The following is a 15,474-nucleotide window of genomic DNA, read 5'->3' as shown; positions in this document are numbered from 1 at the left end:
CCCAGAGTGGGGACTGGAATAAGGGAATGGCAAGATGGAGAAGTTCTAGGGTATCAGAAGTATTCTGTTTCTTATATGGGCACTGAATACATGTGTGTTTACAATAATTCTTGAAACAATGCACATTTTGTTGTTGTTTGCTTTGTTTTTGCCAAGTTCTTTGATATATATTTAAACTAAAAATGTTTTTAGAAAGAAAAGACAGCAAATGGAAGTCCATAATGGTAAAGGGGTGTCCTATCTGCAACTTACTTTCTAATGGCTCATGAGGAATCATTATTTCATGAGAAAGGGGGAAAAAAGACAACAGTCAATGCAGCATATTTTCATTTCCTTTTATTGAAGGAAATAGAAACTTGTGCTGCTGAGGCAATAGGACCTCTGAGCATGACAAAGTAGTCAGTGGGGCTGACATGACAAGCCACAATGCTGGCCAAGCATCCTACCACAGTGGGAGAACCAAAACCACAAAGAAAGCAGGAGGTAGCAAGTATCCCCAACACCCAGAGAAAGCATGTCCATTTGCAGAGAGCTTGGTCATGCATTTAAAAAGAGGGTCCCTTTTCACTAGTAGCACATCATCTCAGATTTGGAGACCTTTTCTTTTGACTGAAACAGTTAAGCTACCCGAAGATCTGAGTTCATCTTTCAGCCTCTTATTCCAGGTAGAAACAGGCTGAGATCTTGAAATATCACACAGTCTAGCTGGACAGGTGCTGAAGCCTCGCCCTGGGCTAAAAGCAGACACACTTGCGTTCTCACTTCTCACACTGCTCCTCCTCAGCATGTGCTCTAGGAACTCTCTCAATGCTATAAATAAGATTTACAACAGAATGCAGGCAGCAGCCTAGGGGATGCAGGGAATCAGAAGCTGCTACCTAGCTAAGACCATTTCACTAGAAATAGCACGGGGAACACTACTGGGTCATGGTTCTCCCAAACAGCTGCTAGAAGCACACACAGAGAAAAACATGGTCATTCTCCCATGTCAGGATCAGTTGCACCAAGGTCTGGTTCAGGAAACAGAGCCACTTCATGTCCCTGGCAGATTATCAGGCCCCATGGCATTCCAAAGCTGTTATGGTTTTCAGATACAATGAGGTGTTTGGGCAATTTGGTCACAGAAAGAAAGCACTAAAGAAATTTCAACTGACTGCAAATTGATAATGCTACCAAACCATAAATTTATGTAGTCAAGAACTGCTTATGAGGAGTAAGGAATGGGATGGTTGGGATTTGTGTTTCGTAGAAACAGGTTTATTCAGGTAAACCCTTACTCCTAGGTCACCTCCCCATGCCCACAAATTGGAAGGGAATTCCCTACTTAGAAATGGCCACTGCTGGATCAGTCATCCAGTCTGCAGTTCTCTTCAGTGCTAGACACATGGTTTCCAAGGATCGAAGTCTTGAGAGCACTAGATCAGGAAATGGGAGAAGCACAGCAAGGAGAGGAGGACATGAGGAGCCGGAGTTCCCGAAACGAGTGTTTCTTTCCTGGAAGGCTTGGCACGATGATGCTGGGCTGAATGTGGTTTCAGTGACTGTTCTTGGTTGCCTCCTTTGCTGCAGCAATCAGTGGAGTGAGGCTGGAGAGGGGCTTGGCAATCTTCAGGAACTGATGCTAGAAGGAGAAAAGCAAAAAGAGTATGATTATTTACCATTCTTACTTAGCAACCATTTTAAGACGATAAGGGCATCATGTCAGATCATCCTCAAACTGAAGGAAAAAATACACTTTTTTTGTGGGTGTGTGGATGCATGCATGCCATGGTGTGTGTGTGTGTGTGTATGTGTGTGTGTATGTGTGTGCGTGTATGTGTGAAAAGACAACTTATTGGAATCAATTCTCTTCACTATTACAGGTGCAGGGGAATGGACCTCAGGTTGTCAGACCTGGCTGCAAGTACTCATACCCAGTAAGCTATCACACTAAGTATATAAGTTTGACTTATAATAGTCAAAACTTACAAAAAACCCAAAGGAAGTTAATAATTTTACATCCATATGACATTATACAGAATATTAACACAGTAATTGACACACTAAAAGCAGGATGAATCCATAGACTTTTTTGTTTTTATTTAACTTTATTTTTATTTTTTTATTATTATTGTTTTAATTTTATACATCAGCCATGGGTTCCCCTGTCCTCCCCCCTCCCGCCCCCACCCCCACCTTCCCCCAGCCCCTCCCCTCCATTCCCATCTCCTCCAGAACCAAGACACCCCTGGGGATTCATTTAAACCTGGTGGATTCAGTACAGTTTTTAAGATAAGGTTTCTCTGTGTAACAGTGCTGGCTGTCCTGGAATGCGCTCTATAGACCACACTGGCCTCAAACTCAGAGAACTGCCTCCTCCTGCTAGGATTAAAGGTATAAACCTCCAAGCCCAGCTCTTATCCACAGACATTTTGACTGAAAGAAGTAAGGCAAAAAGAGTCCATTTTTCATGATTTTGTTTTTTCCTAGGTAAAATTAAACTGTTGGTAACTATTATTTCTGGAGAAGACACTGAGGTTTAGTTTTAAAACTACAGCCTCAGCCTATTAGCCAGGACTATAAGCATACACCATACCTAGCCGAGAATCTTTTGTTAAATCCTTGACTCCAGCAAGGCTAAGTGATCCAGTGAGGATTTCAATAGTCTGGTCCTTTCCAAAATTACTTTCACTAAAATAGACTTTGAGCCATACTTTCAATTAAAAAACAAATCATTTAAGAGAAAATACCATATGAAAATGTTATAGAAAACAATTCTTTATGTAGCCCAGAGTGTCTTACCTAAAATGGTGGGTTGTTTCTGTTTTTGTTTTTGTTTTTTACAACTGTCTTGAGGATAGAGACTGTTTCTTCCATTTGATAATAAATATCAGAGCTACACTTCTTTTTCTGAGCAAATGTGATATTTACAATTATTTAACATATCTGGTCCTTCTACCATGCTTATAATAACTTTAATTAATATTATTATATAAGTGTACAGACATATACATGGAGGCATATACATTTATATTCTTTGCTGAAAGTTGATTCAACTCTTATTGGGACAGATACAGGATATACAGAGGAACTGAGAACTATGAATGATCTTGGCTAAAGCTTGAAGCTATGAATCCCATATTGGGATTCTATATTTCTGTCTCATCCTATATATTTCTGTCCATATGTGTATTCTCACAGGAGAAACAGATGTGAAACTTCGTGATTTAAGATTCTGAAAAGTCTAGGTTTTGAATATTTACAAGGTAACACCGACAAGTTAAAGAGCTAAGGTTGAGGCCTATTTTCTGACTCTTCGGCAGTAAGAAAGCAGTATCATCCAATACTCAACTAAGAAACCCCCATTTAATTCTCTCAACAAAGTAAACTAAATAAGCCCTATAAAGCTTCCAGCTGTGACATGTTCTGAATCTATAGAAGCAGTGATCAAGAGCACGTACACTTGGGAGGCAAACAGACATGCTGAAACCCCATGTCCTCTATTTGTCTATTGTATAATCATTCTAGTAAACCTCTCCTGCAAAAATGGAAATAAATGATCTGTAATTCACAGGTTGCTGTGAAAAACAGAGGTGTCTTACTGCTTAGTACAGACAGAATGTGACAGAGTCACTGTAATGCACTTATTATTTAGAAACACTGCTGTATCAGGAAGAAAAATCCAGAGGGCACTTTTAATAGCTACACTTTGGTACCTAATTAAGAATGTTTTCAATAATAACAGACTTAGCACAGTATGGGTACATTTCCCAGTGCCTATGGGTTCCAGCACACAAATCACATGAAAGGCAAAAAGAATTCTACATTGTACCTGTGTTTAAGGAGCCTTTTCATCCCAAAGGATCCTACAAATAATGGCTTATACTTGGCAGAACCCAGATCCCATACCTAATAGACCAGTTCTCTGAACAGTAGCCTCAATTACAAACAGATGTTAAAAACGTAAGTAAGTAAACATCTCTATTCAACTCTATAAATATTTTCCGAGCACTAATTCTCAGTCAGATGACCATATAAAAAGAAATCCAGAGAGTAATAAGAGTTTACAGTAGAGTGGTCAAGACAGAGAGGTTCATATATAACTAATACAGGGCAGTGTGCTAAGGTCCCGTTTTGTCTATTCTGCTCAGTCATGCTCTGGCCTAGTGACAAACAGTAACTGATTAATCTGCAGACATACACTGTCACCTCCATAAAGCTGAATGTGATACTTTCTAATAAATTAACAGTTTGCAGTTCAGTAAAATGACAAGAAATAAGAAATTATATTAAAATAAATGCTAACTATAAATGATGTCACTTGCTGGCAGTAGTTTTTGAAACCACATAAACTAAGCTGTGACGGCAGGATAAAGTACTTTTTATAAAAGACTTGGTAAATCCAACTCTGGGTTTCACTACACCCTTACAGAGTCTCACTCCAAACAAACAGAGTATTGCTGTCACCATCTCAAGTTTGCAGTGAGGAGACTGTAAAGACTCCAAAACTGCACTAGCCCCCCAGACCAGTTGGTTCTCAACCTGTGGGGCGTGAACCTCTTGGGGGTCCCACATCAGGTATTTATATTACAATTCACAACAGTAGCAAAATTACAGTTATGAAGTAGTAACAAAATAATTTTATGGTTGGGGGTCACTACAACATGAGGAACTGTATTAAAAGATCAAAGCATTAGGAAGATTGAGAAACACTGCCCCAGACCGCTGTTTCTTGGTATTGTTTACATGTATCCCAGTAAAATGTAACTTGTACAAAATTAAACTTCTCAAAGAGCTACTTCTCAAGACCCAAATTTGATACGCTAATTCAGGCAAAATAAAAGACGTCTGAAAGACAGAAAATACTTCAAGAGAAGCTCAGAAAGTAGGCTTGGAGTGGAGTCTAGGAAAATGTGTAATGTTTAACTAGACTGAGGAAGAAACTAAGGGACGACCTTAAGCAAAGGCCCAGGAGTGACGGTCAGGGAGTTAGAAATACAAAGTGAGACAGTAGGAGAGAAGTCTTTAGTAAATAACCTCAAGACAAAAATAAGGTACAAAGGCTTAGCTAGTGCTTCTTTCAATCAGGCAGCTCCCTGCAGAAGGACAGTTACCTGCAGTAGCTCTTTAGCTGAACCTCTCTTCTCCACATCCATCTCAAGACAGCGGTTCAAAAAGTCCCGGAAAATAGCCGACAGCTTCTCTGGGTTCTGAAGCTCTGGGGTCCCATTGGTGGCAATGAGGTACAAGGCCTGGCAATACAAATGAAGAATCATGTCGCTTTCACTGAGGCTCTTGGTCTCAAGACATATCCTCTAAAAGCACAGCCAGCTGCGGTGTGCTCTAGGACACAATAAGGCAGCTGTGATGTTCTTCAGAGAATCTACTAACCCAAGGATTAAGTTTAACATTTCAAGGCTATGTGACCATGCATATGCATGTAATATACAACTTCTTTGCTAATAAAACAATGTTTCACTGGGCGGTGGTGGTGCACACCTTTAATCCCAGCACTCGGGAGGCAGAGCCAGGCAGATCTCTGTAAGGCCAGCCTGGTCTACAGAGAAAGATCCAAGACAGGACTACACAGAGAAACCCTGTCTTGAAAAACACCAAAAACAAAACAAAACAAAACAAAACAACAACAAAACCCCAAACCAAACCAAAGTTCCATCTATCCACAAAAATAAAGAGTACATTTACAAAGTTCTTTGTACACTTCTGAGGTGTTATAAGGGTTTATTCTTGATTACAGACATAAAGAGTTTATTATTCACTGAGCATGGTGAGTTAAACATCTCTTTAGTTGCCGGCAGAAATTGCTGCTGACACCTTTACTGAACTCAGTCACCCAAGAGGACTATAAAAAGCATCAACCGCCTTTCTGCTGCTTCCCTGCCCCAACATGAAGCAGCTCTTGAAAAATAAGGAAAAACAGGTTTTTATAAGCACCAAGCTCTTTGATTACAAGGTTCATTCTCCCTCTCCCTCTCGTGTTTTGAGACAGGGTTTCTCTGTGTAGCTGTGGCTAACCTGGAACTCACTCTGTAGCCCAGGCTGGCCTCAAACTCACAGAGATCCGCCCGGCTCTGCCACCTGAGTGCTGGGATTACAGGCGTGCGCCACCACACTCAGCTGCACTGTCTCATTTTTAATGACCACAGTAATTCTGAGTAAGAGCAGGGCAAATGACTGTCCGCTTTCACACACAAGACTATGCACCGGTTGCACTCAGTGTTCACCTGCACTCACTCTATTCCCAGTCTTATTGCCACCGCACCATACTGATCACCTGTATACCCAGGCAGAGGAGGATGTGCAGTCAGAGGGCAAAGCTGGGACCAAAGGGTAGAAACTAAAGACAGTTTCATTTTGAGATGATGAATCACTCTGCAGGAACTGGAGCTATCCAAGGTGATAGGAGCATGTAGTTACAGGTAGATGTCCCTCACAGGGGATGCCTGCACTAGCTAGGGGATGGATGAAATGAGAAACACAAGCCGTCAAAATCACCACTTCCTTGCATCTTAGTTGTATACTCTGCTTCCCTCTCCCATTACAAACAGAAACACGTCCATGCTCTAATCCTTTATCTAGCTTCTCTTACCTAGTTAAGGACATCATTCTTGCAGTTCCCATTTTTCTCTTGCAAATGGTCATTTTCTTCTCCCCACTAATTCATTTCCATTAGCAAACACACAACTTTTAGCCTACCTCTTCTTAACTCTACCTCAAGATATTGTTTCATTTCTCTGTGACCCTTCACAACAAAACTCATATAAGAGGAGGAAAATATTTATAAATGCCATCTCAGTTTCCTCCTTTTCTGTTTTACGGGTTTATTCAGATTAAGTGTTTGTCCCTGTCACTCTGCTAACTTGCCAGTAAGGCCCTGCTGGAGGAAGTGCGTCACTAGAGGCGGAGCTCCAGGTCTCGCCCACCCTGTGGTTTGTTCTGTCTGGTTCATGTGTGGTTCCAAATGGAAGCTCTCAGCATCCTGTTCCTGCTGTCATCCTGCCCCTTCCCTCCCATCGTGAACTCTTACCCCTAGAACCATAAGCACAAACTAACTCTTTTCTTCTATAAGTTGCCTTGCTCACAGAACTTTAATCACCACAACAGAAAAGTAACCAAAGCAAAGGTCACTTGAATTTCTCAGCAATTCAGGCGGTAGTGACTGTTGATTGCAATTCATCTTGTCAAGATACCTTCCAAGTCTACTGTTCTCACCGGCATTCCCACCACTCTTGTCTGAACTATTACATCCATCTCTCACTGTATTTCCTGAACAAGGAACCGACATGATCCATCTCAGGCACAAACTGTATCCTACTACTATGACCTAGCTGAAAATCCTTTCCAGTGCTGCAAAATAAAGGCCAAGCTCTCACACTGGCCCACAAGTCTTAGCAGCAGGTCCTCTCTTATCCCTGACCCTGACTACCAGTCTACTTTCTCCTCACTCCTTTCAGGGAAATAGCTTCCTTGATTTTCCTTGGGGCTCAACAAGCAAAAATCAAATCAAATTCTTGATACTTGGGAACTTCATGTTTCTGCTGAAATAACTAGCAAGAGAAAATGTCCCTTTAAATAAAACCTTCCTCATTACTTTTTCAATCATTCTTATTCTACATTTTTTCAACAGCAGTTACCATCTGTTACTATATAATAATTTGGTATTATTATCAGAACAATATCGTGTATATAACAGGAACTCAGCCCTTCCTTCCTCCCCGCAACCCTGCAATGCTAGGAATGAGCTCTAAAAATAAGCTATATCCCCAGACCCTGTTATAGTTTACATTCATTCATTTTAAATTCAACAGGATCTGGTCTTTGGGCTTATGTGTGTATTGTTTTTATTTATTTAGTGTGTGTACACATGTATGTGAGCACATGTGGACCACAGAGTGTATGTGTGGGGATCAGAGGACAAGTTGTAATAATTTGCTCTCTCTTTTCACCATGTAGGTCCCAGGGATTAAATTCAAGTCACCAGGCTTGGCATTCAGAGCCTTAACTCACTGAGTCATCTCACCAGATCCCTTGGTTTGTTTTTGAGACAAGTTGGCCTCAAACTGGCAATCTTCTTATCTCAGCCTTCTGAATCTGGGCTTATAAGAATGCGTTAATATGCCCAGGGATACAGAGAAAGAGCCTGAATCCAATTTCCTGGGATTAGAGACAACAGCCCAAATAATTTGAAAGAAGATGGGAACACTTACTCTCAAAGGGTTTTCATTGAGGTATGGGGGCTCCCCCTCAATCATTTCAATTGCCATGATACCCAGGGACCAGATGTCAACCTTGGGTCCATAGGCCTTCCGTGTCACAACTTCAGGTGCCATCCAATATGGCGTTCCTACCATGGTGCTCCTTTTGCTCTGCTCTGGAGTTATCTGTGCACAGAATCCAAAGTCAGCTAGAAACGGGGAGAGGAAAGACACACTTAGGATAGTCCATCAGTAAGTGCTGTGTACCCACACATGGCCGTCAAGTTTTGCTCTCCACAATCTGTCTCACCAAAGCAGGAATCACTTGACTGCTACCAGTCTACTCCTCACTCAGCCTTGGAGAGAAGTAGGAGAAATATACAGAGCATCACTAGCCTTCCGCCTTCTCCTCAAACCAAACGGTCAAGGCATTAAAGTCCAGTGGGTCATTTTGGCCTTAATTACTTGACTCTTTATACATTAAAAAACAAAAAAAATTCCACACCTCAGAATCTTGTAATTAACTCCTTCTGTTATCTTCTAGACGTAAGTCGCTGAATTAAACCCCAACCCCCAACACTGAAATATGGCCCTAATTTTATCAGCTCCTTACTCTACATGCTAACAAAGTCCTCTCATAAACTGTCTACCCACTTATGACATAGTTTGTCTAGGTAACTGGTTTCACACCTTTGTACAAAATGTAGTTCTTACACATTATACTGAAAGTACACATTTATTTAAATTGGTAGTACCCTGATAGTAAGGACTCTTCTTTGTACCTCTAAGACAATTGGCATATAATAGATATTCATCAAATGGTTACTGAATAAATAACTGAATGAGTAAAGTTACATAAAATTTTTTTTCTAACTCATGACAAGTCTCTCATATGAGACTGAAAATTCCTTGAAGACTGGTAAAATGTACCCTCAGAGTCTGAGAGAACCACAGAAGTAGACATTCAGGGGGGAAGTGTTTCAATGTATGAAAGAATTGAGAAATAGTGAAAAAATACTATTAGATAATACAAAGGAATAGAAATATCCAATAATATCTTATGAAATAACAAAGTCTCTTTGGTGAATGCTAGAATTACTATTACTTAATTACCATCCCACCAGAGACACAGCCCCGCATGTAGAGAAGTGTTACCATTTCTAAGACTCATACTTACTTAACTTGACAGAGCCATCCATTCCCAGCAGAATGTTGTCACTCTTGATGTCTCTGTGAATGACTTGGTTTGAATGTAGGAACTCCAAAGCTTGTAGACACTGTTGAAGTAGTGAGCGCAGGATAAAGAAAAAAACATATAATTAGAAGACTAACAACAATCATCTAACCTCCTCATTTTAAGATTAAGGAAGTAAGGCCCCCAGGAAGAAATAGACTTGCCCCACATAAAGAGGCAGAGCCAGCTATATAACCAAATCTTCTGTCTCCTAACAAGCATTCTTTTAAAACTTCATGGGGCAGGGTAGGGTTGTAGGAGGCTGAAGAGATGGCTCGGTGGCCACACTGGGCAGCTAACAACTGTCCATCACTCCAACTTGAGGGGATCCTATGCCTTTGGCCTCCCTGGTCATCCACATACATGTGCACCTAACCTTCCACCCCAAACACACACACAATTTAAATTTTAATTTAAAATTGCTTGCTGCTTTCATCTTATAATTTTCCTTTAATCAGAAACATTCTATCAATATATTTCCATGTCTAGGAAAGGAGATACATGGAATTGATGTTTGTAGACAGTCTTATTTTGGAAAGGAAGTTTTGACATCTCTATGAAACATGAAGACAAATGTCCAGTGGGCACCTGAATTTATTTTAAGTTCTATACAGAGATTGATATTTACAAATTATTTACAAAGATAGATTTTTTTTTAAGTGCTGAGAAGTAAAACTATGGGCTCAAAAACACCAGGCATATACTCTCTCACTGACCCACACTGCCAGCACAAATAGGCTTTTAAGGTTTAGTAATGATTACAACCAGTAAAGGATATGAGAAAAATTTAGAAAGAAAGAGAGAGAGAGAGAGAGATGGAGAGAGGGAGGGAGGGAGGGAGAGAGAGAAAAGGTACAAAACAAAACACCTATTATGAGGATTCCCCAACACATACACACAAACTTAAACACATATTTACCCCGAAGAGTGAGTGGCAAATGGTACAATGAAAATGTCTGGTTCCGGGGAAGGGAGATGGCTCAGAAGGTTAAGGAGTTTGCCACCAAGCTTTATAACCTAAGCTAGATTCCCTGGAATCTACAAGGTGGAGTTGTTCTCTAACCTCCACATGTACACCATGGCATGTACACATCCACATACCTGCATGTGTACACACACATACACAAAAATGCAAAAGAATTTTTTAAATAAAAGGCAGTATCTTAAAAAAATTTAAAAGTAGATTTATATATTTTATGTGAAAGGGTTTTGCCAGCACATATGTATGTGCATAATGTTTTGTGCTTGTGGAGGTCAGAAGAAGGCATCACTATTAGCTTTTAAGAATAACAATACCACCTATTTATATAACATTTAAATTTCTGGCCCCATTTCTCGTGGCTTTGGTGCAGTTCTTGGGATCAAACTCAGGGCCTAATGTATACTACACTCCTCAGCTCATCTATACTCTCAAGTTCCCAAGTGCTTAAAAGAAAAAAATCTATATCCTTTAACAGTCACTTCATAAATATGCTGAAAAACGGTTTCCACCATCAGACACTAATCACACTCATCCCCATACATTTTTTTTAATCTCACCCTTTCTTCAATATCCTAACTTTCCTACTTTTGGGTATTAGAAAATCTCAGTCTCTCAGGGCTGGACATGGTGGCACTTGATTTTAATCCCAGCCCTTGGGAGGCAGAGGCAGGCGAATCTCTGAGTTTGAGGCCAGCCTGGTCTACAGAGTGAGTTCCAGTACAACCAGGGCTACACAGAGAAACTATCTCAAAAGACCAAAATGCAAAAACAAACCCTTCAGTATCTCAAGAGCAAAACACTGGCATCTTCAGAGTCTCTGTCTGTTCCCATCGCCGTCACTCTCACTTGGATGTGAGAATGTGCCTACCCCCTGCAGAGAATGCTCCTCATGGAAGTGTGAGAATGTGCCCACCCCCTGCAGATAATGCTCCTCATGGAAGTGTGAGAATGTGCCTACCCCCTGCAGATAATGCTCCTCATGGAAGTGTGAGAATGTGCCTACCTCCTGCAGACAATGCTCCTCATGGAAGTGTGAGAATGTGCCTACCTCCTACAGACAATGCTCCTCATGGAAGCCTTCTGGAAAGCTCATTACAGCACTATAGACCCCTAGATAGTTAACTGCAACGAGGAAGGAGAATATCTACTTAGGCCTTTCCTTTTCTGGCTTGTTTTGTCTGGAGTTATGATTGCTATTGGTCTGCTTGAGACAGGGTCTCTTGTATCCCAAGCTGGCCTGAAACTTGCTATGTAACCAGAGATGATCTTAACCCTCTGATCTTGCCTCCATCTCCCCAGTGCTGGGATTACAGGCAAATGACACCATCTCAGATTTTCTGCCTGGAGTCAGTTTATTCTAGAATTCTGCTGGCTTACCTCTGCATGTCATTCAGATGCATATTCAAACCAAGGGTGGAACCTTCTCTGACTGCCTATCTGAAGCATGTCACTACTTTCTTACCAGCTTTATTTCCTTCACAGTACACAAAGCAGGGAGGCAGGGAAAAATGGTTCAAATGTATGTCCAAATAAAAGAGATGAAGAGAAATATTATATGTTAGAACAACTATAACCACAGACTCAAAGTATGAATGACTGTTTTAGTATGCACTTCTAGTTTTTCTGTCACGGTCAGAACAGTTAGTTTTAAAGAACATGATTACAGAAATTATAAAATACAACCATACAATATGAATGATAAGTGTCAGAACTAACTTCTCCCTTTCTGACAGAGCCCAGACTGAAGCCTCTTTATTGTGTGAACTTTCAAGGACAATAATATGAAGTTACTTCCTGTTTGACCCTTGGCCTTACCTCTCGGCATACAGCTGCTATCTGGCCTTCATCCATACAGGTTTCTGTCACCACATCTGTCAAGGAGCCTCCAGCCAAGTATTCCATGACAACCCACAGCTCATCTCCCACAAGGTAACTGCAGGAAACAGGTACAGAGCAAGAAGGACTAGTTAGAATACATTAAGCCACTGCAGGGTTTCAAAACCAAGGAACTGGGATATAAAGCACACTATCTCAGGCAGATTAAGAGTCTAGGGTTCCTTACTCCAGGAAAAATCAAAATTTGGAGGGCAGAATCAGTAATTTTAAATCACCTGAAGATAAACCTGGAAAAAAAAAAAAACAAAATATACATGGTCTGTGAAATTCCAAACACTAAAACTAAGAATACCATGTTGAAATATAAAATCATATTTCATTGCAATACCAAAGGATAACTCCTAAAATTAGAAAGATTAGCATTATTCCCACAGCTATAACAGTATTCAGGCAGTATCCACACATGTGAAAAGGATGGGATTTGGAAGCCATATTATCAGGATCTCCTTGAGAGTTCTACTAGATCTGAGATCCACAAGGTAAACTGGGTCTAGTTCAAGACCCTAGTCTCAGGGTCTATCACAGTAGATACCAATATTTACTGAATAAATCCATGAGTAAGATAATATGCATGTTAAACGTATATTATTATAATATATATTTAAGTGAAAGGGTGGTGATAGATCTTCAAAAGCTGTAAAATGTACACAAGGTTACTAGGCTGACAATGACTTTTATGTTGAGTTTCTAGGATTCCAGCCTCTTCTAATAAACCAAGGCTGTGGTTTGGTAGCCTGGGACATTATAAACTGACCTTAGTTAGAACTGAATTTGACTCAGAGAATAGATCTCTCAGACCCATTACATGATAAATAAAGATAACTTAATCCATCTGGTCAATTCACTGTAGACAAATGAAAGGAGGCTAAATGACTTGCGTTAACCTTCTGCAAAGAAACTATGCTGGAAAAAAAACACGTGTTAGCTTAAGGTATGAAAGCTGTCATCTTTTCTTCATCCTGGTAATGGGTCTCTTTCTTGGTAGATGGGAAAACTTGAAAGATTTTAAGACTTATCTCAAACAAAGATGATTTCAATCCTGTTCTTTTGTAATTTTCTTCTGGTGATGCTGGGAACCAAACTCAGAGCCTCATACATGCTGGCCAAGCAGTCTATCATGGAGCTACATCTCAACCCAATGGTAATTTTTTTTTTTAAGGTGATGAAGAATAACTAGGACAAGTTAAAAATGGTGATGCATGTCTTAATCCTAGCAGTTAGGAGGTAGAGGCTGGTAAGCTAAAATGTTCTGTATTTTCAGTTTAATGCAAGTTTACATAAGGGGGGGGGGGGTAATAAATTTCAGTTAACCACAAACTTACTAGCAGTTAACAATGAAACAACAGGCATGGGGGGGACGATGACAAATGGACACACTTTTATTAAGTTAAGAAAAACAGAGTCCCATTTTTTCCATGGTGGTCAGATTTCAAAACAACACCAAGACTGGAGTGAGCATCACATTTTAAGAGTTTATAGACAACAAGGAGTTATTCAGGAGGGTGAGCAGGATGAAGAAATGTTTGGAATATAGAATGAAATGCAGACACCACACAGGAGGACTGAGGAGGCAAACTTCCCTAAATCAGAAAGCACAGTAAAAGAATCAGTTGTCAGAAGCTAGGGGTGGTGGGGTTAACCATCACCCAGGATTTTCCCGCAATCAAGGAGCTCAGCACAGAAAATACTTAGACAGAAGCAGTCCCAAGTGCTGGCTCATTTCCTCCTCTAACACATCAGTCTCAAAGGCCTGAAACTTCTGTCAGGACCCTCCCACTCCATACCTGTCCAGATAGTTCACAATATTTGGGTTTTTGTTTTCCCTCATGACCAGGATCTCATTAATAATCAGCTCTTTCTTCGGCTGCTGCTGAAGATTCATCTGTTTAATGGCCACCTGAAATACCAGTACATTCAATGTTCACATACAAGGGTCACACATTTACTAAGCATACATTCAGCACTACACCTAAAGGGAACAGTGAAAAGTAAAACATGGCCTTAGCCTTAAAGTAATTCATAACTTATCAATGTTAAACAAATGGTTTTCAAAGGGAATTCTCTCAACCAGTAGTATTTAACATCATCTCAAAAGACTGTTGGAAACAAATGTTTCAGGAACCACTACAAACTTACTAAAAAAAAAAAAAAACTGTTTTAATAAGCGCCTTGCTATTCTGACATATCAAAATTTGATACTTCAATGTAAAAAACATTTTAAAGAATCACTAGATAGAGAGTTGGTACTACCTATTATCCCCGCACCCAGAAGGCTGTGATAGGAGAATTGTACATTGGTGACCAGCCTGGCTTCATAGTTAAACTGTCTTTTGAAAAATGGTAATAAAAAACAAAAGAAGCTATGAGAAGTTCAAAGAAGTTAATTAAAAAATGAAATAATAATATGTTCTGAATATGGGACTGGAGAGATGTCTTAGCAGTTAAGAGCATGTTCTGCTCTTACAGGGTTCTCCAAGCATTCACATAGGCAGCTCCCACCCACCTATAACTCCAGTTCCAGGGGATCTGATGTCCTATTCTGACCTCCACAGGCACCTGTAGTTATATGCACATTACCCCACCACCACCACCACACACATAGCATGGAAAGATAAATCAGAGATCACCAAGTTAAGAAATATTAAGAAAGGGACAAGATTCCTAATGCTTCTATATGAAAAAGAGCTTCATAGGTTCTTTGTTTATATAAATAAAACAAAATCCCACTTAATCACTTAATACAAATAATAAGGTATACTTTAGATCCCTAGGTATTAGGTACTCTTCTAAAATGTTCACAAATTTGTTATCTTTCTTTCTTTTATTTTTTTGGAGACAAGGTCTCACTACGTAGTCTTGACTCTGACTTGCCTAGAACTCACTATGTAGACCAGGCTGGCCTCAAACTCTCCCAACTGCTAGACTTAAAAGGTATGTGTCACCACACCTAGCCAAATTTGCTATCTCATTTAATCTGAGGTATCTTGTATATAACTTTTTCAACAAATGAGGAAATTGTGATTCAGAGAGGATACGTGACTTGCATGCACAGTAATTCAGTAGTAAAATCAGAAATAGAATCTTCAAAGGCTATTCCATTTGGGTCAATGACACAGGTCAGCAGGTAATGGGATCCATTTAGTAGATGGAAAGAAGCAATTTCTGCCAGT

The 15,474-nt window shown here is 40.1% G+C and overlaps 1 protein-coding gene across 2 annotated transcripts in view; it reads right to left on the bottom strand.

The window, feature by feature from the left end:
• Window positions 1-320: 320 nt before the first annotated feature.
• Pak1 (p21 (RAC1) activated kinase 1) overlaps window positions 321-15,474 on the bottom strand; it is a 58,095-nt gene continuing 42,941 nt past the window's right edge. Inside the window, exons 10-15 of one of the 2 annotated variants that reach the window (XM_036186730.1) lie at window positions 14,089-14,201; window positions 12,224-12,341; window positions 9,370-9,469; window positions 8,205-8,401; window positions 5,094-5,231; window positions 321-1,621 (exon numbers count right to left, since the gene is read on the bottom strand). In XM_036186730.1, the coding sequence (XP_036042623.1) occupies window positions 1,535-1,621; window positions 5,094-5,231; window positions 8,205-8,401; window positions 9,370-9,469; window positions 12,224-12,341; window positions 14,089-14,201 (753 nt within the window). In that variant the 3' untranslated portion in view covers window positions 321-1,534. The remainder of the gene's footprint in view (window positions 1,622-5,093; window positions 5,232-8,204; window positions 8,402-9,369; window positions 9,470-12,223; window positions 12,342-14,088; window positions 14,202-15,474) is intronic. The other variant, XM_036186738.1, reaches the window with a different exon arrangement.

The sequence above is a fragment of the Onychomys torridus genome, chromosome 1, assembly GCF_903995425.1.
Source record: "Onychomys torridus chromosome 1, mOncTor1.1, whole genome shotgun sequence".
Classification (NCBI taxonomy): Eukaryota; Metazoa; Chordata; class Mammalia; order Rodentia; family Cricetidae; genus Onychomys; species Onychomys torridus.
The sequence above is the reverse complement of the archived record's forward strand: the minus strand, read 5'-3'. Positions and strand labels throughout refer to the sequence as shown.